The sequence below is a fragment of the Natator depressus genome, chromosome 3 (assembly GCF_965152275.1).
Source record: "Natator depressus isolate rNatDep1 chromosome 3, rNatDep2.hap1, whole genome shotgun sequence".
Taxonomy (NCBI): Eukaryota; Metazoa; Chordata; order Testudines; family Cheloniidae; genus Natator; species Natator depressus.
This window is the reverse complement of record NC_134236.1, coordinates 184,907,398-184,931,748: the sequence shown is the minus strand read 5'-3', so window position 1 is coordinate 184,931,748 and position 24,351 is coordinate 184,907,398. Positions and strand designations below refer to the sequence as shown.

The 24,351-nt window shown below is 38.3% G+C and overlaps 1 protein-coding gene across 10 annotated transcripts in view; it reads left to right on the top strand.

Annotated features, from left to right (window-relative positions):
• Positions 1-24,142, top strand: part of CCDC88A (coiled-coil domain containing 88A) — a 363,848-nt gene extending 339,706 nt beyond the window's left edge. For 2 of the 10 annotated variants that reach the window (XM_074949470.1, XM_074949467.1), the window contains 6 exons: positions 5,915-5,998; positions 6,959-7,162; positions 7,485-7,556; positions 8,736-8,816; positions 13,905-14,173; positions 19,065-20,610. In XM_074949470.1, coding sequence (XP_074805571.1) covers positions 5,915-5,998; positions 6,959-7,162; positions 7,485-7,556; positions 8,736-8,816; positions 13,905-14,173; positions 19,065-20,093 — 1,739 coding nt within the window. In that variant the 3' untranslated portion in view covers positions 20,094-20,610. Of the gene's footprint in view, positions 1-5,914; positions 5,999-6,958; positions 7,163-7,484; positions 7,557-8,526; positions 8,649-8,735; positions 8,817-13,904; positions 14,174-19,064; positions 20,611-24,042 lie in introns of those variants that run through there. The other 8 variants (XM_074949473.1, XM_074949474.1, XM_074949468.1 and 5 more) reach the window with 8 other exon arrangements.
• Positions 24,143-24,351: the final 209 nt, after the last annotated feature.

The window sequence follows — 24,351 nt, the reverse complement described above, 5'->3', positions numbered from 1 at the left end:
AAGTGCAGAGACATCAGGACTTGGGGATTCAGTGTCTAGACCTTCCCCTCCTTTCACTCCTAACTTTACAAATGATGAGCTTACTTCCTCAGGTAGAAAATAATGTGTCATGGCTGTCACAAACTTCTCAAAAGTATTTGCGTCTTCTAAACAGCATGACTTCTGTTTTTCTTAGGTTCAGCATCAACTTCAAGGTGTTCTTCATCCGTGAGTTCCTCACCCAAGCACTGGACTAGCTTGGTGACTGTGTTGTCATAATTTGTGTAAAATAGATATAGTTCATTGTCTTTTTGACAATTTTTTAATGTAACAGCCTGGAAATGTAGTTCTTCCAATTGGATTTGAGAACAGTGGCAACCACTGTAATGTTGTTCTTGTCTTTGTTGCTAAAATCCTCTGCCTTACTTGTGTGGGGGGGTACAAAAGGCAATAGAAGATGTGATCTCTGAGGACCCCGAATTGTTCAGCATCAAAACAGATGCACTTCATTAAAGATGCCAGGACATGTTTAAAACCTTTTGGCCACTGCTTCATCTGCCAAGAAAAGCACTTCCACTTCCACATACGAGTCACAAGGATTTTTCAGGCAATGTTTCAGCCATATGCCACACATAGCAACAATCATGTGATTCCAACAAGAAGAAGAGCAGATTCTATCAAAGGACAGATTTGATATCTGCTTTAGTGAGCTAAGCACCATCAGTATCTACAGCTAAATCTCACATTTTGTAGGTTAGCTGAGGGCCACAAGCCAACCCTTTTTGTGGATCTGTTTCTTAAGAGACCAAGAATCACCATGAAGTTAAGATAACTATTGTCTTAACTGTAATTATTTACTTGTGACTGTATACTTTTTGTAGTATGAACACAGGTTTTATAAAACACATAATCAAAGGTAATTTCTTGTCAGTTTGGATGAAAAAACAAAATGCAGTTAGAAACAACCACAATAAAATTAACTCAGTAAGAAAAAAGAGGGAGTGTGTGTCATGGGATTCAGGTGGCAGTCCAGACCAGTAAAGGATTTTGTCACCACCTGCCCTGTAACCCTGGGTGCCTCACAGCTCTTTGTTGCTGTAGCTCCCAACCTGGGCCGCTCACAAGCAGCCTGCCACTATGAATATCTGTATATAGCAGCAGCCCTGAGTCCAGCAGTCTGATGCCAGCAGCCTGCCAGCAACACACCAGTCACACTCTGTCTTCAACCAGCCTTGGTTACAACCAGCAAGATGACCCCAACACACTCCCCATTCCAAATTTCCCAAAAACTGTGTGCCCTGAAATATTCAGCCCTTTCCTGGACAGCTCAGAGAAATAATAATGTTCAATACTCCTGTAAAGAGACAAAACTACATCACGGCTTATTAACTTAGCTTGAGTAAATGCACCCTTCCTTTTAAACACAGCATTGAGTTGGTTTATAGTAAAATAAAACAGATTTATTAACAATAGGACATAGATTAAGTGATGCTAAGTATAAGCAATAAAGTTAGAAAGGGCTACAAGCAAATAAAAGTGAAAACATGCATCTAAAAGTCTTAAACCTAATCTAGCAAGATACAGTCTTTGTTCAAGCTAGTTTCTCTACCTAGTCATTCTTTTTCCCAGCCATGGCCATCTTTCCCCCAGTCAGGACCTTCCACAAAAGTACAAGGTGCTTGCTTCCCATGTCATCTTAGGTGAAAGATCTTTGCCTAAGCAGATTTCTCACCTATCTTCAGTTCCAGAGACTTCAATCCTCCTTGGTTGAAGGACATATTTTTCTTAGCTTGGAAGAGCTCTGGCCTCTTGTATTTGTCTAGTGATGGATGCCCAAGATGGCTTCTCTCCTTGCTTATATCTTCCAAAATTCATTTAATTGTTTTCAAGAGGCAGAATGATCTCATGGTGTCTTTCTCTTCCTGTGGGCTTCTCATCCCCCTATACAATTTCTATGTAAATAGGGTTTCCATTGTTTCTGATTCCACCATGCTTAATTAATAAATGTGGCATTCCCTCCTGTCTGGAGAGACTGTACAGCCCAATATCAATGAGTATCCATAATTCCTTATATAGTGGTAATGCATACAATTCACGGTGATATCAATCACCAGTGGCCATAGGCTTTCAGAAAAGAACTCACTCTGTACCAGTGATACTCAGACCTCAGTGGTTTAGGAGCCAAATTAGCAATCAACGTTACCCAAAAGAGCCACAGTAGTATAAATTCATTGTTTCATTTACTCTGTGTGTGTGTGTATGTATGTATGTGTATGTGTATCAATTCACAGCAAAACGACTGACCAAGTATTCTACAATTGGTTAATAACATAGTAAAAGCATCCTGATTGGTTAATAAACTTAGACTGGGTAATAATTAAATCATACTGTGTTTAAAAAGTGCTGCAAAGACCCACAAGAAGACACATTAAAGAGCCACTTGCAGCTGCCAAGCCTAAGTCTGAGTGTCACACTTTTCTAATACAGTACAGTAATATTGTATACCATCAGTTTGATTCAATTGCTTATCACTAGAGGTTCAGCCACTCTATCTTTGTAGACCTCTAAACCTTGCCATGTATTCTTTGAAAAGTAAAACCCAGATCAAGCTTCTCTCTACCAACCACTATGCTGTCTTCTGCCCCACTTGTTAGTGTGAGATTTGCTTCCATCCCTCATTAGCTAGATGGATCTGTTTACATGATATGTAAATACATTGTATGCAGTGGTGTTGTAGCCCTGTCAGTCTCAGGATATGAGACACACAAGGTGGATAAGGTAATATCTTTTATTGGACCAACATATGTTATATATCTCTCAGCCACAGAAGTTGGTCCAATAAAAGATTAATATCTCCCACCTTGTCTTTCTAATGTAAAGACATTCTCTTTGTCTTTCAAAGTACTTTGGAAGTAACTCCCAGGTGGAGAAAACATATTCCTTTGTCTAGTGCAGTCCTGTTTACCAACTCTCCCTGGCATACCTGGTTTACACACACTTCAGTCATAATTTCAGCATATATTCATCACTCTTAATACCCACCCCATACATACATCACACAAGAATATTAATGATAATTGAGTTATTAGTTTTAAAAGACACTTCACAAGGCATATTTTGTTCAAAGATTATTACAGTAGTATGTAGGATGTGAATACAGAGAGTGCTTATTGTCACAGTGTGTTCCTCATTTCATTGTCACTAATGCTAAAACTAGTTATTTATACTTTATTTGTCACAAAAGCAAGAAATAAGCTTCATACTGGTGCATGCATTCTTTTGGCAGACAGTGAAATAAAAGTGTATCTTTTCACAGATCTAGATAGACAACATATCTTCTTTATGAAGGCTTTAATGATCACTCAACTTACTGTAGCCAATCAGTGTCCATTTTCACATTGCTTTCAGCTCATTCCCTCCTGATTATTGAAAGCAGCTGTGTTTATTGAGCTGAACGAAGGTCAGAAAAGCTTAGTTTATGTTTGAGTACCTACCGGTATATCTACGCAATCAGCAAGCTAAAGGTTAACATATATTAAGTGTACTTGTCTCCTATATGAGAAACACATATATTGACTGGTGTGTGTTCCCTTTATGTCTCCCTACCCTTCCCCACCCAAAGGTATGTACAGTTGACTTATATTAAGGATGAGCAGCTTCTCTCTAATCTCGATACCATTGTACACTAGAACTGTGAATATTCTCTGTATGTTGATCATTTTGCAGTGTTTCTCAACCTTTTTTGATAGCAGGGACCAGCTTGCTGCCTTCCTAAACTGGGGTGTCAGGGAAATCTCAGGGTCCACGGACTGGTCGTTGAGAAACCCTGAGTTAAATCATATGAGACTATACCAGATTTAATCAGTAATGAAAGTTGTAGAATATATAGCTTTTGTTTTTACTGTAATATTTTAGTGCTAAATTGATGGAGCCATGTTACAGCAGGACTGTCTGGAGGAAATCTAGCTGAATCAAACATACATCCTCCTAGGTCTCTTGGGTTGTGCATGCTGCAGCAGGAGCTCCACCACATTTCAAAGTGGTACACTGTACATGCCCCCCCACCCCGTGCTGAGTGCAAAAGGTGGAGGGGAAGCAATGTGATAACCAACTTTCAATCAGGTACTCCTCCTTTGGAAAGGATACCACCAGTGCTTGCAGTCCTCCACAGTATTATGGCTGGCTGTTGTACATGAGTGCAACGGGATGCTTACATTTTCTCCCAACTTGCACTCTTGTGAGGTCAGAAACAGCCTGGCCTTTATTTACAAAAGGAATGTTTTGATAGATAAAAATGTACTTATCAATGTCCATTTAAGTAGCTGAAGTTATACTATTTCTAACATTGTTAATCCAGCCATGCAAAATTCTATTTGCCTGTTCACTTGGGGCCAGGGAATTTTTTTTTTGACAGGCTAGTAATTTTTTTTTATTTTTACACCATAATTATGGCTAAGTAGCATTTATTTGGTCTGGTACCATTTCATGGTGATTTTGCATGGCTGTATTAATTCTAACATGAAATAGTTCTTATAATAGAGCGGTATTAGAAATACTGCATAATGGCGATACCAGAAATTGGACATTTTGATTTTTTCTGTTGAACCACCATTTTCATCAAACTAAAAAGAAATATAACAAAATATAGGGTATATTTCCCCTTTTGTGCAGAGAAATACAGAAGGAGCAGATGTGTCTAAAAATATAGGAAAATCCATGTGCATGCATATTAAATGGCTTTGTAACAGGCCATTGGTTCAACAAATTTGAGGCAAATGACAAGATGTAAAACCTGTAGATTGTGATGTTGGGTAGCATGCAAATGAAGCAGGGGCCTCGGCATTTGTAAGAAATTTTTGATTTCTGAGCTCCCTTCTGTCAAAGATGAAGCCCTTGCATCTCCATTGTTTGCACGTTGCTCCTGTATGCTTGGCAGTCTGCTGACACATTTATATGATGCTACGTGAAGACAGAGATGTCCACTATTAACAAGTTACTGTTGCACTGCACTCCAACCTAAGGACAGGAGTAACTTGTGACTTTTTTCTAATTGTAATAATTAATATAATTTTAATGTTCTTTTTGCAGATGTTACATGTATTATTTTAATTTTTCTGACTCCCCAAAATGTCATAACCACACCCCCATTTTTGTTTGTTTTTTCTTTGTTTTTTTGTGGTGGTCAGGAGGAGGTGTTAATCTTCTGTTTGGTACTTTTTTCCAGTAGCAATTTGGCAGGGTACCATGCCAACCAGGAAATCTGAGCAATCACTGCAGCTTTATAACAAACTTGTAGTTTATTATTTCAGTTTTCTGCACTCCGTTCACATAGTCCCTTGAACAGGTGGTCCATAGAAAGAAAATGTACAGAAACAAAGAGTGAAAGAGAGAGTTATTTAATTAATATGCACAATACATAATGTATCAAAACTTATAAAAATGTAAATCATGAGTGAAAAGTACAAGAGAAAAGCAAATTAGAAAAGACACATTATAGCAAGTAATTAAGATTCAAACTCTTTTTTAAAGAGAAAAAGTGGATGTTTTATTGAAATCACAAAGTAATCAAATTTTAGGCCTTTTGAATAAATCTATTTTCCACTTTCTTGGAAAAACTCTATCTCTTTTTATAAATCTCTGCAAAGAAGTTACTTTTGTTTTTTCAAGAATTTGGCATTCTGCACTTGCAAAATATATTACGTTCCTCACCATTGTCTTCAGTGCTTTTCTGAGTATATTGAAGGTTTCATAGCGTAGTTTCCATATTTCATTATCACTCAGCAGCATGAGAATAATAGTTTTTAGCATAGCATACATAGCTGAAACTCAAACATTCATTTCTATCCTTAGTTTCAACATTTAACTTCCATCTGTTCTTCTCCCTTTTTTCTTTCATTTCCCTGTTTCCGTTTTTCCTCATGCTATGACATAAAAGTGATTGCACTGAAAAGACTGCCCTTTTTGAGGAACAGACCGAAGGAAAAAGACAAAATGAAGGCCTTCTACCGTCGCTCCATGTGTAAGACTTTGACAGTTAGCTTCTTTTAAATGGCTACACTGGCTTCCATTACTAATTTTTCACTAACCTTTCCCCTGGACTGTGCTGTTTTTTACTATTTTGCAATGTGCAAGTCCTGCTATAATACAAGGAGCTGGAAGAATTTTTGAAAAACCTTGGCACTGAATAATATATGTATATATACATACTCGATTTATTGTGATTACATTTTATATATTTGTATACATATTTATTATATATACACATTGTGCATGCATGTGTATATAAATTTACAGTGCACTCTATAGACATTTGAATAGTTTTAAATTCCACTTTTAGTAAGCATTTTATAAACCACAAATATCTTAAATTTTTGGCTTAAAGAATCTATAGAGAAAATAGTGCAAGGATATAAAGTGGTCTGTTACTCTTTTCAAATGTGTGTCACTTCTTCTTTACTAAAATGTTCTATTTTTTAAAAAAGGGGGTGGACACTTCTATAGTGTTGTAAAGCAAAGGAGTATATCATAGGATGCCATCTCTTTCAGATCCTTTTAACTACTATAATGCAAAATACAGTATTCCTGCAGTAACCTGCACTGAACAAGGACCCCAACCATTGCCAAAGTTCATGTTGTGTTAGCACCACTGCCCATCTTACCCTTATTCATTCCATTTGTCTTTGCAAAACAACATATCAAAGCTTCTAACATATATATTGCATATCATTGCAGCACAAGCATGGCACTTTTATCTAATAAAATCAATTAAAAATCATATCTGAACTGAAAGTATGGCCTGTAATACTTTTCATTCACTGAGCTGATTGCATGTCATAACATGGATGATCTTGTGTTTGTAGCTTTCAGTGTTCAGTATGCCTTGATGCTTAGACAAATATCAAACTTTTTACAATATGAAATAGAAATTAAAAAAATACATTCAACCATGCTGATTCATTTGCTTTCATTTGCATCCCAGCCATGAATGACCTGGTGCAGTCCATGGTCCTAGCAGGAGGACAATGGACAGGTAGTTCTGAGCATCTGGAGGGCCCTGATGATAGATCTACGGGTAAAAGGAAAAAAGAATTGGGAGCTATGGCCTTCTCTACTACAGCTATCAACTTTGCAACTGTCAACTCTTCTTCAGGCTTCAGATCCAAGCAATTGCTAAATAATAAAGGTATAGGTAGAAGCTTTTTGCACTGTTGTGATTATATTGGTAACAACAATTTTATATAAATCTGTTTTTATTCCTTCATATTTCACATTCTTCTGTAGAAAACAACCTGAATAATTGAATTACAGTACTAAGAAGTAATTGAATGGGTTTAATAGCTTCAATTGTAAAATACCTTAGAGTTTTTCCTACAGAAAGGCTACATAAGCAAAGATGGATTGTATTTGAAATAATTATTTCATTACATTTTACAGATGACAAATGTTTAAATTACATTTTTGCTGTGAAATTTAATTTACATACTGTTTTATGTCTCTGTGTATAGATACTACATCCTTTGAAGATGTAAGTCCACAAGGCATTAGTGATGATTCTAGTACAGGATCAAGAGTTCATGGTAAGATGTGAACTTTAATTAAATAATAAATTAAGAATACATGATGTGAATGCTAACGATGTTTGCGCACACAGTGAATTGAAGCATTGCAAGTGAGCATGTTTTCTATAATTTGCGTATGACTTGACTATATGGTGCCATTTCTTCAAACCTAATACTTTTTCTTTTTCTATAAAATAATCTTTCCACTAACTGTTGTGTATTTTAGTAGACAATATCTATGAAATGCACCTGAACAGAATACAAATTCTTTTTGCCCATTTTCAGATATATTTGGGTTTAATTGTGAAAGAAGGGAAATTTTGACTTGCATTAAAAAGCTCTTTAGGTTTCAGTGATTCATTTCTTGATTTTAAAGTAAAGTTTTATATATTTCATAGTACAAAATAAGTCTTTTCATCAAGTAAAAATATAGAGTGAAAAAGCTAAATAAAGAAATAAATACAAGAAATTTCTTACAAGAAATAAAACTGAAACTATTTTTCTTTACTAAAATATTTTAAAATGAATATAAACAAAATTGAAATAAAATATTGTTATTTAATATTTTGGAAAATATTAACAGTGCAATTATTTCCTTTGTACTAACAGATGCTAGAACTAGGGGCATGGGAGGGGTGCTGTAGCACCATCTGGCTTCAAGTGGATTCCATTATATACAGGGTTTACAGTTTTGGTTCAATGGCTCTCAGCACCCCCATTATACAAATTGTTCCAGCACCCCTGCTTATATTGGGGAGGAGTACAGGACATTAACTATGCAGATGCTCTTGCTCCTCCTGTTTGTGGCATTTCTACAGTGTGCAAGGTTCCTTGTCAAATCTGTTGTAAGTGACCAAATCACAAGCAGCTTTCTGCATGCCACTGTGTTCTTCTAAAATCCTGGTTTCCCACTAACAAATCTGTTTCAATTCTAAACATGCACTCTGTTTTCTGTTTTTCTTTCCCTTGTATCTTACTGTTCCTGTAGCATCCTTTACTAAAGTGTCCTCTTGGACTGCCTGGAAATCCCTTCGCTTTCTGATCTGTAAGAAACAACACTTTGTTGACAATGGGCGTGCTCAGCCTGTGAAATAGTGCATGATTCCTACCTCAGAACATTCTGTGATCAGAATGTAAAGGTATAGTGTCATCTGCTAAAATTGTGTTTATCATTCTGTCTCCTTACTTTTCATTTAGCTTCCAGACCAGCCAGCCTTGATAGTGGCAGAACATCCACTAGTAATAGCAATAACAACGCTTCACTTCATGAAGTCAAAGGTATGGTGTAGGTGAATTGCCATCTATGCTTCATTTCCATGACTTTGTTTGTAAGATGGGCTGGTAAAAAAATAAAATAAAAAATTCATGGCATGTTTTTCTTTTAACACTTTATGCCAGTGGTGGGCAACCTGCAGCTCGCGGGCTGCACGCGGCCCATCAGAGAAATCCACTGGTGGGCCACCAGACAGTTTGTTTACATTTGCACAGCCACCCACAGCTCCCAGTGGTAGCGGTTTGCCATTCCCGGCCAATGGGAGCTGCGGGAAGCAGCGGCCAGCACGTCCCTGTGGCCCACGCCGCTTCCTGCAGCTCCCATTGGCTGGGAACGGCAAACCGCGACCACTAGAAGCTGCGGGAAGCCGTGCAAATGTAAACAAACTGTCTGGCGGCCCACCAGAGGATTACCCTGACAGGCCATGTGCAGGTCGCAGGTTGCCCACCACTGCTTTATGCCCTTCGTTTTCCAAATTAGGGAAGAATATTAATACAGTAGACCTTCAAATGCATTTAGTAAATATTAAAATAGGAGCAATTACAATATATGAAGTTGAAACTATTTTAAAATAAGTCTAAGATAGACCATACATACGAACAGCCATACTAGGTCAGATCAGTGGTCCACCTAGCACAGTATCCTGTCGTCCAACAGTGGCCAATGCCAGGTGCTTCAGAGGGAATGAACAGAACAGGTAATCATCAAGTGATCCATCCTCTGTTGCCCATTCCCAGCTTCTGGCAAACAGAGGGTAGGGACACCATCCCTGCCTATCCTGGCTAATAGCCATTGATGGACCTATCCTTCATGAATTTATCGAGTTCTTTTTTGAACCCTGTTATAGTCTTGGCCTTCACAACGTTCTCTGGCAAAGAGTTCTACAGGTTGACTATGTGTTGTGTGAAGAAATACTTCCTTTTGTTTGTTTTAAATCTGATGCCTATTAATTTCATTTGGTGACCCCTAGTTCTTGTGTTATGAGAAGAAATAAATAACACTTCCTTATTTAGTTTCTCCACACCAGTCATGATTTTATAGAACTCTATCATATCCCCCCTTCGTCGTCTCTTTTCCAAGCTGAAAAGTCCCAGTTTTATTAATCTCTCCTCATATGGAAGCTGTTCCATACCCTTAATCATTTTTATTGCCCTTTTCTGTATCTTTTCCAATTCCAGTATATCTTCTTTGAGATGGGGTGACCAGATCTGCACGTAGTATTCAAGTTGTGGGCATACCATTTATTTATATAGAGGCAATATAATATTTTCTATCTTATTATCTATTCATTTCCTAATATTCCCAACATTCTCTTAGTTTTTTTGACTGCCGCTGTACATTGAGTGGATGTTTTCAGGGAACTATCCATAATGACTCCAAGATCTCTTTCTTGAATGATAACAGCAAATTTAGACCCCATCATTTTATATGTATAGTTGGGATTTTTATGTTGTCCACTGTGCATTACTTTGCATTTATCAACGTTGAATTTCATCTACCATTTTGTTGCCCAGGCACTCAGTATTATGAGATCCCTTTGTAACTCTTCGCAATCTGCTTTGGACTTAACTACAGAAAAAGAAATATTCTCTTAAAAAAAAAAAATTTAGCCACAAAATTAATTTCAATTCAATTACATTTTTAAACAGGGAAATAATATTGCTTAATTTTTTGTATTGTGTCTGTGTGTTTCTGGCATCCTATCTCTGAAATAAAATCTGTAAAAATGTACAACACAAACTAACCAAAATAACTACAAGGTATATAGAGATGTGTATAGAATAAAATGCAGTCACCTTTACAAACTTTTAAATTTTGCCTTTGAAAACTAGAAAATGTTACCACAGTATTAGCAGTATTCCCTATATTTCATGTATTAATATAGATTTTTTAAAAACCATTTTAATCCTGTTTGTGATGGGCTTCCACAAGATTTTATATTTCCTGCTGACTGAAGAATGCTGAATATGTTAGAGTAGCATCCATTCATAAGAGTTCATATAATGTATTTGACTAATACAGTAACTCCTCGCTTAACGTTGTAATTATGTTCCTGAAAAATGCTACTTTAAGCAAAACAATGTTAAGTGAATCCAATTTCCCCATAAGAATTAATGTAAATAGGGGGGTTAGGTTCCAGGAAATATTTTTTGCCAGACAAAAGACTATATTTTAATACATATATACATACATATACACAGTATAAGTTTTAAACAAACAATTCAATACTGTACACAGCAATGATGATTGTGAAGCTTGGTTGAGGTGGTGAAGTAAGAGCATGGGATATTTCCCAGGGAATGCCTTACTGCTAAATGATGAACTAGCACTCGGCTGAGCCCTCAAGGATTAACATAGAATCATAGAATATCACGGTTGGAAGGGACCTCAGGAGGTCATCTGGTCCAACCCCCTGCTCAAATCGGGACCAATCCCCAACTAAATCATCCCAGCCAGGACTTTCTCAAGCCTAACCGTAAAAACCTCTAATGTGGACATATTGTTGTTAATGTAGCCTCACACTCTACAAGGCAGCACGAATGGAGGGAGGGGAGACAGCATGGCAGAGAGAGACAGAGACACACACCGTGTGTGTGAGAGAGACGTGCATTGCCCCTTTAAGTATGCTGACCCCACTCTAAGTACACTGTCTTTTTAAGTAGATCAGCAAGTTGATACAGCAGCTGCTGCCAGCAAGCTCCCTCCGTCCCGAGCGCTGTCGTGTCCCCACCCTGCTCTGTGGAGATAAGGTACAGGAGCGGGAAGAGGCGGACACCCTCACATTAGCACCTCTCTTCCTTCCCCCCTCTGCACAGGAAGCAGGAGGCTCCCAGGAGCAGCACATGGCAGTGGGGGGAGGGACAGCTGAACTGCCTGGCAATTGATAGCCTGCTGGGCGGCTGCCACACAGGGAACTTAAGGGAGCTGATGAGGGGCTGCCGGCCCACCCTAGTTCCAAGCCCCCACCAGCTAGCTCCAACAGGCTACTCTTTCTGCAAGCAGTGGACAAAGCAGGCGGCTGCCAAACAACGTTATAAGGGAACATTGCGCAACTTTAAACGAGCATGTTCTTTAATTGATCAGCAACATAACGAAACAACGTTAACCAGGACGGCTTTAAGTTAGGAGTTACTGTACTTTCTTGATAATATCTGTTTGTTGGTAATTTAGAAGTGAATACTAGAACAGCGGTTTTTTGCCTTGTTTATTTTGTTACTCTCTACTGTGAAAGATTCCCTGAGGTATTTTGTGCCCCAGATTGTACATAAACAGTTTCTACTGTTGACAATTTTCCTGTCTTCAAATATAATTACATTATTCAGAAACAACAAAAAGGGTAGAGAGCAGTTTACTATTCATCAGTATTTTTGACTCTGATCCTATAAGAAAGATTGAAAATCAAAGAAAATTGATATAGCAACAATATTTTTTGCACTTAATGCTATGTTCCTCCTTCAGGTCACAATTGTAATAAACTAAAATTGACAATACACCTCTACCCCGATATAACGCTGTCCTCGGGAGCCAAAAAATCTTATTGTGTTGTAGGTGAAACTGCGTTATATCGAACTTGCTTTGATCCACCAGAGCACGCAGCCCTGACCCACCCACCCCCCCACACCACCCCCGGAGCACTGCTTTACTGCGTTATATCCGAATTCGTGTTATATCAGGTCGTGTTATATTGGGGTAGAGGTGTATAAGGAAAACCTTTCTAGAGGAGCCTTTCTAGAAAATTCTGTTGAAGAATTGGCAGTCATTTTCTTCAAGTTTGTGGACAATACCAAGCTGGGAGGGATCATAAATGCTTTGGAGGATAGGATTCAAATTCAGAATGATCTGGACAAATTGGAGAAATGGACTGACAAAAAAAGGATGAAATTCAATAAGGACAAATGCAAAGTACTCCACTTGGGAAGGAACAATCAGTTGCACACATATAAAATGGGAAATGGACTACCTAGGAAGGAGTCCTGCAGAAAGGGATCTGGGCATTATAGTGGATCACAAGCTAAATGAGAGTCAATAGTGTAAAATTTTTGCAAAAAAAGGCAAACATCATTCTGGGGTGTATTAACGAGTGTTGTAAGCAAGACAGGAGAGGGAATTCTTCCGCTCTACTCCGCACTGATTAGGCCTTGACTAGAGTATTGTGTCCAGTTCTGGGCGCCACATTTCAGGAAAAATGTGGACAAATTGGAGAGAGTCCAGAGAAGAGCAACAAGGATGATTAAAACATGACCTATGAGGGAAGATTGAAAAAAATTGGTTTGTTTAGTCTTGAGAAGAGAAGACTGAAAGGGGTCATGATAGCGGTTTTCAAGTACATAAAAGGTTGTTACAAGGAGGAAGGAGAAAAATTATTCTTCGTAACCTCTCAGGTTAGAACAAGATGCAATGGGCTGAAATTGCAGCAAGGGTGGTTTGGTTGGACATTAGGAAAAACTTCCTAACTATCAGGGTGGTTAAGCACTGGAATAAATTGCCCAGGGTGGTTGTGGAATCTCTGTTGTTGGAGATTTTTAAAAGCAGGTTAGACAAACATCTGTCTGATAATACTTAGTTCTGCCATGAGTTCAGGGGACTGGACTATGTGACTGCTCGAGGTTCCTTCCAGTCCTATGATTCTATGATATGATTCATGTTCCACCTTTTATGTCTCATTTATATAAGATGTCATATGAGTAGCAGATGACAATATACACTTTACAGAGTTGCTGAACATGAATTGAATCATAAAGTCTTCTGTATATATTTAACCTCTTATAATCTAGTACTGTGGAAATAAATTTACAAATTTCAAGTGAAAGGTATTTTGTTTTTTTTCATTGAAAAACTGAAAAATCAGGTTGAAAAGTTGTAACAGATAAGCCAAGGGGATGAAATTGCATTTTATAACATGATTTCAGAATAGGATATTTGATCTGAGTAATATAGGACAATTAGAGTCTTCATCATTTTTAAAAAAGTATATAAACAGGCATTATTAAATGACATCTAATAATCCTCCAGATATTGTTCAGAATGTGCTGTTCAATAATTATTTTCATGTAATTTTTATTATAGAATATTTAATACTGTTTACCCAAAAGCAGGTGGAGTTAACAACCAAAGTAGGCCACAAAGTCACAGCAGTGGAGAATTTAGTCTGCTTCATGAACATGAGGCTTGGTCTAGCAGCAGCAGCAGTCCTATCCAGTATTTGAAAAGTCACACTAAGTCGAGTCCCATGATCCAGGAAAAAATGCCTGAAACAGTGGATAATCAAGGAAAGCAGAAGATCAAAACTGGTTCTCCTGGAAGTGAGGTTGTTACTCTGCAGCAGTTTTTAGAAGAAAGCAACAAGATTACTTCTACAGAGGTTAGTTAAAAAAATTATTTTAATTTTAGGGCTATACAATACCCTATATTTATGCACATATTTAATATGGTACTTACAGCGTGTGCCATTGCAGGACCCCATTAAAATCCTTTTAAAGAGACACTGTCAAATAATAGTTTGTCTACACAAACAATTAGTTCATGGCAAACTGGGGGTATGAATACATCCCGCATTAGCCTGCCACAGACTATCTGTCCATGTGGACCCTGCTGACATGCATTAATAGATTGTTAATACACTTTGATATAGTCTTTTTTGAATCAGGACTACATCAAAGTGCATTAGTGAACTGATAATGAGTGTCAGCAGTGTTGATACAGACAGTTAGTCTGTGGCAAGCTAGTGTGGGGTAGATTCACACCACAGCTTGCTGCAAACTAAATGTTCCTATAGAAAAGCCCTTCATTTTCAGGTCCAAAATTTAGTTTTTGTTAAGGAAAACGGAAAAAGGAGGGTGAAGGCTACAGAATGTAATGTGAGATGGCATGCTAAGTAGGAACTAAGTGGCATTCTGGTTCAGTGTGCTGTGGGGAAAAACAGCTGCTACCCACCTGGGATTAGTAGAGCTGCTCAGATGGCAGGGAATGTACTTAAATCAGTGTGTGCATCCCCAGTAAAAGGAGACCGATCCACTCCTGGTATAGTTTTAAAAGAAATAAATACAAAGCGTAACAATTTGTAAATGGTTGCTGCTTCCCTGATGACCACATTAGGAAAGAAAAGTTGAGGGCTCCTCTCCTAAGTGCTGTAGCTGGGCATACTCATCAGTAGTGGCTGGGTGGGCAGTCATATGCCCCAAAGTGGTTTCCTTTCTTCTCACTGCCTGGTAATTGTCTTCAGTGAGAACTGCTGTCAGAGCCCTCCTCATGAAGATGGAGAAAGTGGTGGGATTGTCTTCAGAGGTTTCCCCCCTCTAACGCATCATCTAAGGAGGCTGTCTTGCCTGTTTCAGTTTCTCCAATTGATGTTAGGATCTTTCTAGTTTTGGTGGGATGAATGTCTGTGACTCCTGATATTGTTACCAGGGGTTCTTTCAATCCAGAGTTCTTAGTAACTTTACTCTGTGCGAGGTGGTGTCAGGAAATAAATCAATGGAGATACGGCCGTCCGACCGGTAGATGGTTGGTACAAACAAGACAATACAAGAGTGCTTTCACTTAAAGCTATACTTTACTTAGTCTCAAGCACTTACACATGTCCACAACAGGTTAGTAAAACACCCCAAGAAATTCATATTTACCCAGGGTCTTGGGGAGGTCTCAAGTGGATAACTGCAAGCATCCAATGGCCAGCCGGCCATCTGCAAGGGAACTTGAGAGGTGTCCAAACATTCAAGTCAGGTAGGGGAACTTTCCATCAGTTAACCAGCTGTATAGCAATAGTTAACTATTGCCAGACTTTCCATCTTGCAAAACCACACGCTTCAGAAAAACAACTCATGTCAGGAGGACAGAGGGTCATGTTTTCTCCTTGAGGTCACTCACTTCACCCTCCCCTCCTGGTCTGTTAGCTGTGCTGAGGTGTCAGAAAGACCTCCTTTTAGCTGCTTTCAGCAATAAGCATAACAATTGGTACTCCAGCTGCTGGCAGTGGTTTAACATGTTACTGGGCTCTGGGTTTAGCACCCCTGGCCAGGAAGCCACCACTTAAACTTTTGGACTCCCTGGAAGTCCAAGGGAAAGGAAGAATAGCCCTCCCAGTCAATGAAGGTTTGTTGAAACTAGCTAAAGAGGTCTGGAACCACTCCTGCCTATGGTATTTCTGCCTCAAGGAAACCTGATTCCTTCATACGAAATTTCCAAGGAGGGATTTGATTTATTTTACCAGCGTCCTATAATGTACTCACTTGTGATTTCTGTTGCAAGTGAGAAAACTAGAAATGGGAAGATGTCATTGAGTCCAAATGATTGGTCATGTTTGGAATAAAGGTTTATTCTTCAGCTTCCCTGACGTTATGATTGGTGGGTGTTATAGCCAGATATAATTTTTTTTCTGGTCCAGAACCTCTTTTGGAGACCAGTACATTCCTGGGTTAAGAAACAGAAATTTCCAGAGTTCTTTAAAAAAGGCCAGACTGTTTCCAACAGTTTCTGTGATATCTTAGACAAAACTGGTGGGACTTTGGTTAGAACTCTTCCTTAGGAAACCCGACTGGCTCAGGAATTCTGGTCTCTAAGTTGAGGCCCAGGCAAAAGTTGTGGACTTCACTTTTGAAGACACAGATGATTTCAGCTCCAAGACAGGTATGCTCTTGAGCTTTGATTTAGCAAGGTATGTAAGCTCATGCTTAGGTGCATCCCTATTCCCCATGATTGTCTCATTTCACATGCTTAATGTTAAACCTTTTCTTAAGTGCTTTGCTGAATATGGATAGATTTGTGTGTGTTTAAGTGCTTTGTAGACTATTGGAATTTTGGAAAAAAAGAAAAGCACAAAGTCAGTGGCTAGGCTTGAGTTAGCCTGTTTTTCAGAGGAAATCTTCAGTTAGATTGCATAACAGACACTTTCGGAAGTCGTCTTCAAGAGCTTGCTACCAGCAAAGACCCACACAATTGGAGAAGTCATTCTGTCCCTGCCACGGGAGACAACGCTCTTCCTTCTAGACCTTGGTAGATTGACCTGCTGGTGGGGGCCATATGTAGTCAGTGAATTTGAGGATGCTCCAAAGAACTAGTCTTGGAGTATCCAAATCCTTGTCTTTCTTCCCCTTTTACGCCATCTTTTGAGGACTTCGTGTCCTTTTTGATTTCAAGAATGACGAGCATTGCTTCAGACCACTGGGTCCTAGACATCATTGAACTGGGGAATTCCCTGATGCTTAAAAGCTATTACCAAACCACCTCTTTACTTTTTCATGAGAAAATGAGGTCATGACTTAATTGAAAATTCCTCCTGGTCAAGATTTTGAGTATTACTAGATATAGCCTATGAATTCCAGATGGATGGAGCTAGTTGAACAGAAAAGGAAACTTTCTTCCAACTTTGCATATTGGATTTCTTCCAGCCACTCGAACCTGGTTCGAATCCAGAACTCCACACACTAGTCTTAGGCTCAAAACACTGGTACATATTGTTCATATTGTTAAGGAAATTATCAATTAGTTATTGAAAAGGAAGGCAGCTGGGAGAGAAGATGTGAGTGTGAAGTTCTAATTACTTGATTGGTTGAGCTACTTGATATCAGAGGAGAAGTAATATCTCATGAACTCCAGATAGTTGCAGCCTTTCACAGACGTCTAGTTTCCAGGGTAGGAATGTTTCCTTATAGCCAATCTATATGATAGTTCAAAGTTATATACAATTCAAATTTAAGAGGTAAAATATCACTAATGAGTAGTCCTAAGCAATTCAAATTAATGTAAAAGCGGCAAAGAGTCCTGTGGCACCTTACAGAATAACAGACGTACTGGAGCATAAGCTTTCGTGGGTGAATACCCATTTCGTCGGATCGTGAGCTGATGGTGTCAAATTTGCAAATGAACTGAAGCTCAGCAGTTTCTCTTTGAAGTCTGGTCCTGAAGGTTTTTTGCTGCAGGATGGCTACCTTTAAATCTGCTATTGTTTGTCCAGGGAGGTTGAAGTGTTCTCCTACAGGTTTTTGTATATTGCCATTCCTAATATCTGATTTATGTCTATTTATCCTTTTACGTAGGGACTGTCCAGTTTGGCCAATGTACATAGCAGAGGAGCATTCCTGGCACATGCTGGCGTAGATCAGTGGTTCTCAAAGCTTGGTCCGCCGCTCCAGGCCAATGGGGGCTGCGGGAAGTGGCACAGGCCAAGGGACGTGCTGGCCGCCCTTCCCGCAGCCCTCATTGGCCTGGAGCAGTGAACCGTGGCCAGTGGGAGCCGCAATCGGCTGAACCTGTGGACGCGGCAGGTAAACAAACTGGTCCAGCGCGCCAGGGGCTTTCCCTGAACAAGCAGCGGACCGGCTTTGAGAACCACTGGCGTAGATTACATTGGTGGACATGCAGGTGAATGAACCGGTGATGGTGTGGCTGATCTGCTTAGGTCCGGTGATTGTTTGGCTGATCTGGTTAGGTCCTGTGATGGTGTCGCTGGTGTAGATATCATATCTACACTAGCGACACCATCACAGAACCTAACCAGATCAGCCACACCATCACCGGTTCATTCACCTGCACGTCCACCAATGTAATCTATGCCATCATGAGCCAGTAATGCTCCTTTGCTATGTACATCGGCCAAACTGGACAGTCCCTACGTAAAAGGATAAATGGACATAAATCAGATATTAGGAATGGCAATATACAAAAACCTGTAGGAGAACACTTCAACCTCCCTGGACACACAATAGCAGATTTAAAGGTAGCCATCCTGCAGCAAAAAACCTTCAGGACCAGACTTCAAAGAGAAGCTGCTGAGCTTCAGTTCATTTGCAAGTTTGACACCATCAGCTCAGGATTAAACAAAGACTGTGAATGGCTAGCCAACTACAAAAGCAGTTTCTCCTCCCTTGGTGTTCACACCTCAACTGCTAGAAGAGAGCCTCATCCTCCCTGATGGAACTAACCTCGTTATCCCTAGCCTGATTCTTGCTTGCATATTTATACCTGGCTCTGGAAATTTCCACTCCATGCATCCAACGAAGTGGGTATTCACCCACGGAAGTTTATGCTCCAATACGTCTGTTAGTCTATAAGGTGCCACAGGACTCTTTGCCACTTTTACAGATCCAGACTAACATGGCTACCCCTCTCATACTCAAATTAATGTAGTATTTAAATAAAATAATAATCTAATTGTTTTTCACTTTCATGTAATAAAGATGACTAAAATATCTCTCTTGTAAATTTAAAAATTAAATCAGAACTACACAATAAGCTGTTTGGATATGTTTTGACAGATAAAGTGTGCAAGCCAAGAGAATCTTTTAGATGAAGTAATGAAAAGTTTGTCTGAGTCTGCTGAGTTGGCAGGAAAAGAAAAGCTAAGGAAACAGTCGTCTGTCGGCAGCGGTATCGTCAGATCATTAAGTGTGAAAAACACAGTTTACTTCTCAGATGGAAGGTCAGCTAAACCTGAACAGCCTGTAAGGCCCAGCCCTCATAAAACTGAAGATACGTACTTTACCAGCTCTCCAATAAAATTGACGTCAGGTACTCAAGGAAAGGTCAAGTCAATCAAACAAAAAGTGCAAACAAATCCATCACAACGACAATCAAAAGATTGCAGCCCTTATGCTACCTTACCTCGTGCAAGCAGTGTGATTTCTACAGCAGAAGGAACTACTCGAAGGACAAGCATTCATGATTTATTATCTAAGGACAGTAGGCAGCCTGTATCAATTGATCCAGCACCATCTACAGCTGATAGAAGCATTCCATCAGCATCTAGTGAGTACTGTGCACACCAGCAGTCCTCTAATTTTTTTCATTATACATCTTACAATGTAGATTCTGTTCCACAAAATGATTTAGGTAATACAATTAAACCAGATCACTTGGGATATAAATCTGAGAAGCCTAGGAATTCAAGGATGGGAAAGTCAAATTTTGTTGACAAAACTTCAAGCACTAATGTGTTCAGTGATAAAGTTGGTGTATCAACTAATGATAGCACAGGGTCATTTACTGTGGCCCATGTGTCACAGCCATTTTTATCTCTTAACACTGAATTAGTTAGTAATATAAGTGGATTACCTCAAAGGTCTACAGCAAAGGTAACTGATGAGACATTTGTCTCATCAGTTAAATCTTTACAGAAAGATCATGAACAGTCTTCTGATGACCATATGTCTGATAACAGTAACCCACAGTCAGTTCTAAATAGTGAATTTATTGCTTCTGCACGTGTAAATACTAGCAAGATTGAATCCCCTTTACTGGTTTCTGAAGATAACCAAACTGTTTGGTATGAGTATGGTTGTGTATGATAAGAGGGATGTCATATTAAATACAAATGACACAGATGTTCTTGTCAATGTCAGCTGATTTAGGGAATGTTCTACTAAAAATAAAAAATAGTTTCTTGGCAGGTTTATGGGGGGTGGGTGTTTTCCTCTGAATGGTGATATAAAAATCAGCTGTGTATTACAGCATGCGTAAATGTAAAATTGTAATCACACCAAAGCTTGCATGAAACATTAATTGCACTGTATATTTTCTGCATGCCTCTAAAAGCCTTAATAGTACAAACTAATGTTCTGTATTTTTATTTGTCACCTGCTAGAAATATTTTGTTTTTCTATACATTATTGAATGCATGTTAAAGCAGTTGCATGCTGCATTGCCAAAAATGGCACAAAGAACCAGGTAATTTTTACCAACAGGAAGGTACTTTTCTCACTTGTACTTTTGTTTTCAGATGCATCACCCATACAAAAATGCCTGTTTATCCTCTTGCACGTATACTAGCAAAAAACCCCAACTAATTAGAGAGATTTCAGTATCTTTTGCTTTTTATTTATACTATGTTTTGTGTGTCATTTTGCTCAAGGAATAAGTTGTAGCCCAAATAATTCAGTGCCTGTAGTTTGCACAATAAATATGAAGTGCAGTTCATATTTATTAAAATATTTGAACTTTAATAAATAAAACAATTGTTAATATTCATAAATGGTCATTTAAAAAATATAACAATCAAATTAAGTGTAGCAGTTGCATAGAAAAAATTATCCTCCTCTACCTCTTTTTCACTTTCCTGTGGTTTGTCTTCCCATGTCTGACATACAGAGGTGGTCCAATATGCTGTTTTATTTGGAGTCAAGTAACACTATAGTTTTATGAGAATTTTTACAATGTATAATAATAATAAAAATCTTTACTAATTATGGTGGAAATTCTTTTTTTTCCTATGCAGATAGAACATTGATTAGTTAGAAAATGAGGCATATGAGATTTGACAATAAGACTATATTAAATATGAATGCAGCTGAAATAATATAATTTAAATATTTGATTATAAATTGTCAATTTAGGAATGCTTTATGGAATAATTTAGCTAAACAGAAAATGATGAAAAAAAGCTATTTAAAATTCTAGCATCTCTGCAACTGCTTGAAATCACACTTTAAGTCTGGTAACAATTTAAGCTTAAAACAATTTCACCCAAACTTTAAAATTATACCATACTTCAGCTATAAATTGCATGTGCTTGTAGAGCTGGACCCTTAAGTAGACATCAGCATTTTTTTTAAGAAATTGAAACACAATTAAATATTTAGGTTTTAGAAATCAAAAGTAGCTGTGCTATATAAAAACCTGCATGAGAGAAGAAAATATATCTTGTTGAAAATAATGAATTTCATATTCTAACTTTTAAAATTGTGCTTCTTTGGCCAGAAATCTTGTGGCAGTACACAGCACTGCCACATGGGGACCCAAATTTGATACCTTTGGTCCCAGGTCAGCAAGGACTAGAAGTGCTGCAAGAATAGCTCTTCATGAGGGAAGCAGTAATTCGTTTGTGTCACTCTCTAGAAATATCTTCAGCTGATACAGGAGCATCATTGATGAACTTTGGAGGAATCCATTGGCAGGTCTCCTCTGCATGATGAACTGCCTTTAAAGGTGGGAGGAGAACGTAAAGTGTCTGAGAGAGACTCCACGAAGGAACAAATTATGCTTCTTCCAAAACATAAAATAGCCTTCCTTTACCATGTTTGCACTCCTACACAGTTTATGGGCTGATAAATCTCTCACTTATCCTTTGGTTATGTCCAGCCTTGTGCTTCTCAATTATGTCATTGCTGTATCTCCTTTAAAGATGGTTTCTGGCCTAAATACAATAAAAGAAATGCTGTCAACATAATTCTTCTTATTCTCACACACACAAAGTACATCAGTCTTGGGTCATTTCATTCTGCTTCACTTCTTGTTGTTCCATATGTGTTTAATTCATTTTTTAACATATTCAGTGCTGCCAGTTGAACAGAAATATGCACAATAAATTTTAAAAATTATCTATGGAATTATATAGGAAATCTATAAAATCTTGACGTATCCTACAGGAACTCAGAAAGCACACTACAAGCATCGGTACTTTTGGGGGGTTGGGTAACTGACAGCAAACCTATTTCTTGGAAAAACCGATAGCTTATAATGAAGTACATTGAGTTTATTAAGAATAAACCAACAGCACCATTGCGACCTATGTTAGCGCTCAGCAGTGAGGCCAACAATTGAAGGGAAACAGAATTTCAACCTACATTTTCAACCCTAGATGTGATCCTTATAGATTGATATTGAGGTAGTAAAGGAAACTTTTCCAGCCAATGTGTATTTCCATCTCTGAATCATTTTCTTTCCTTTCACAAACACTAAATTCTCACACATCAATCTTCTTCTTCCGTATGCCTGGTAGAGAGTAGCAAGTACAATTTCACCTGAAGTTGATCAAGCCAAATGGCTACATCAGGAGTAGCAGAACTTATTGCAGTAATGCCGCCTTCATATTTATAAATTGGATAGTAGGTAATGATATGTTTGATGGTCTGTCGTGAGGAACCACACTCGCCAATTAAATTTGATAACTAATAAAATAACTCTGGCAAAAGAAAGGGGTCTTAAAGTGGATGCAATTTTTCTTTTATATTCATTTTCACTACCAGCACCTTACACTACCAGAGTGATATTAAGAGGCTTTGTATAAATGAAAATCAGCCCCTTTAAATTTCATATCTTCACATTGGGGTTCTGGAGTGACCTCTTTCAGCTTGCGCCACTATCACTATTTCCCCTTATTTTTCAAATTTCTGACGTGCTATTGATCATAGGAATTTTAAAAGTGACCCTGTGTTCCTGGTTTTCTGTTGGGCCTGATCCTGCCCCATTGATTTTAATGGGAGTGGGAGCAGACCCATTATTAGGGAGTATTTTAGTTGCCTTGAAAAATCAACCAAAAAAAATCAACTGCTGCTCATCAGCTCTAATATTTGGAAAAAAACAGATGTGCTCATGCACAGAGAGTTTTTCTCCTCTGAACTCGTCTGGACTGTACTCCCTAACAAATACTCACACATCATGGCTGAATCTTTTAATTCTTGTTTCAGCTGTGGAGGCTTTGTGGGATTCCCTTCAGATCCCATCAGTGTTGCTCCTAGATCAATCAGAGGGCTTCCTACAAAGCAATACAATGCACTCATTTCTTGATCCATGTCTCTGCAACTCCTGGTCCCTGCTGGCCTTAGAAATGAAAATCCAGACCTAAAAATCAAATTTTGCATGGTAATTCAGAGTATTTGCTCATCAGCCAAAAATGGACATTAGACATTTAATTAATTGTTCTGCCATGAACAGGAATAATATTTTGCTTGCAACGAAAGGTTTGTTTGAAGCTTTGCTTTTCTAAATGAACGCTTAGTTAAGATACTGTATTGTGCATGTTACATCTGTTGCATGCAAAGGTTATTTTCCACTTTACAGACTTGCATTTAGCCATTTTAGTGTGTGTTACTAGCAGTTAGGTTTAAACAAACAAACAAAAGTTGAGCCAATATCTATGCTGGTGTAAGTGGACACAGTTCCATTGATTTCAGTGGTGTTTTGCCCTTTCATACTGGCACAGATTTAGGACCATTACATTTAAATGTTGTATTTAACCTCTTGTGGATTTGAAAAGTAATATTTGATTATTTTATATTTAATTATTTTAAAAATGCAAATATGAACTTTTATAACAGGCTGACCTTTAAGATATGTCTGTAGATTATTCTAGTGAATTCCTTCCTTTCCTCTCCCTCAACAACCCTGTCCCTCAAAAAAGTATTTTTATACCTTTGAGCAGGTATATCCTACTATTAAGTAACTGCGTATTGTAAAGTGGGGGCTTTTTCTTGTCCTGCTAAACAAATTGAATAACATGAAATGCTTTATCTCCTGCAGATGTGGAAGCTATACCAGAAAGCAGAAATTCAAAAAGCAGGTCTAGGGAGCAACAAAGCTCCTAATGCTATTACCCACTACATGAGATGTGGGCCAAGTGGTGAGTTTCTTGCCCAAAATGTAAATGAGATTAATTTCATTTACAACAAACTAACAGCATTATGTATAACAGTAAGTGCACATTGCATTAACAGATGTAAATATTGCTTGCTTAACTGGCTTTCTATTTTGCTTATTAGTAAAGCCAGAACAGACTGCTGTAGTTAGGTTTGTTTGCCTGTCTGGGCAGGGAACGTGAAATCTTTTTAA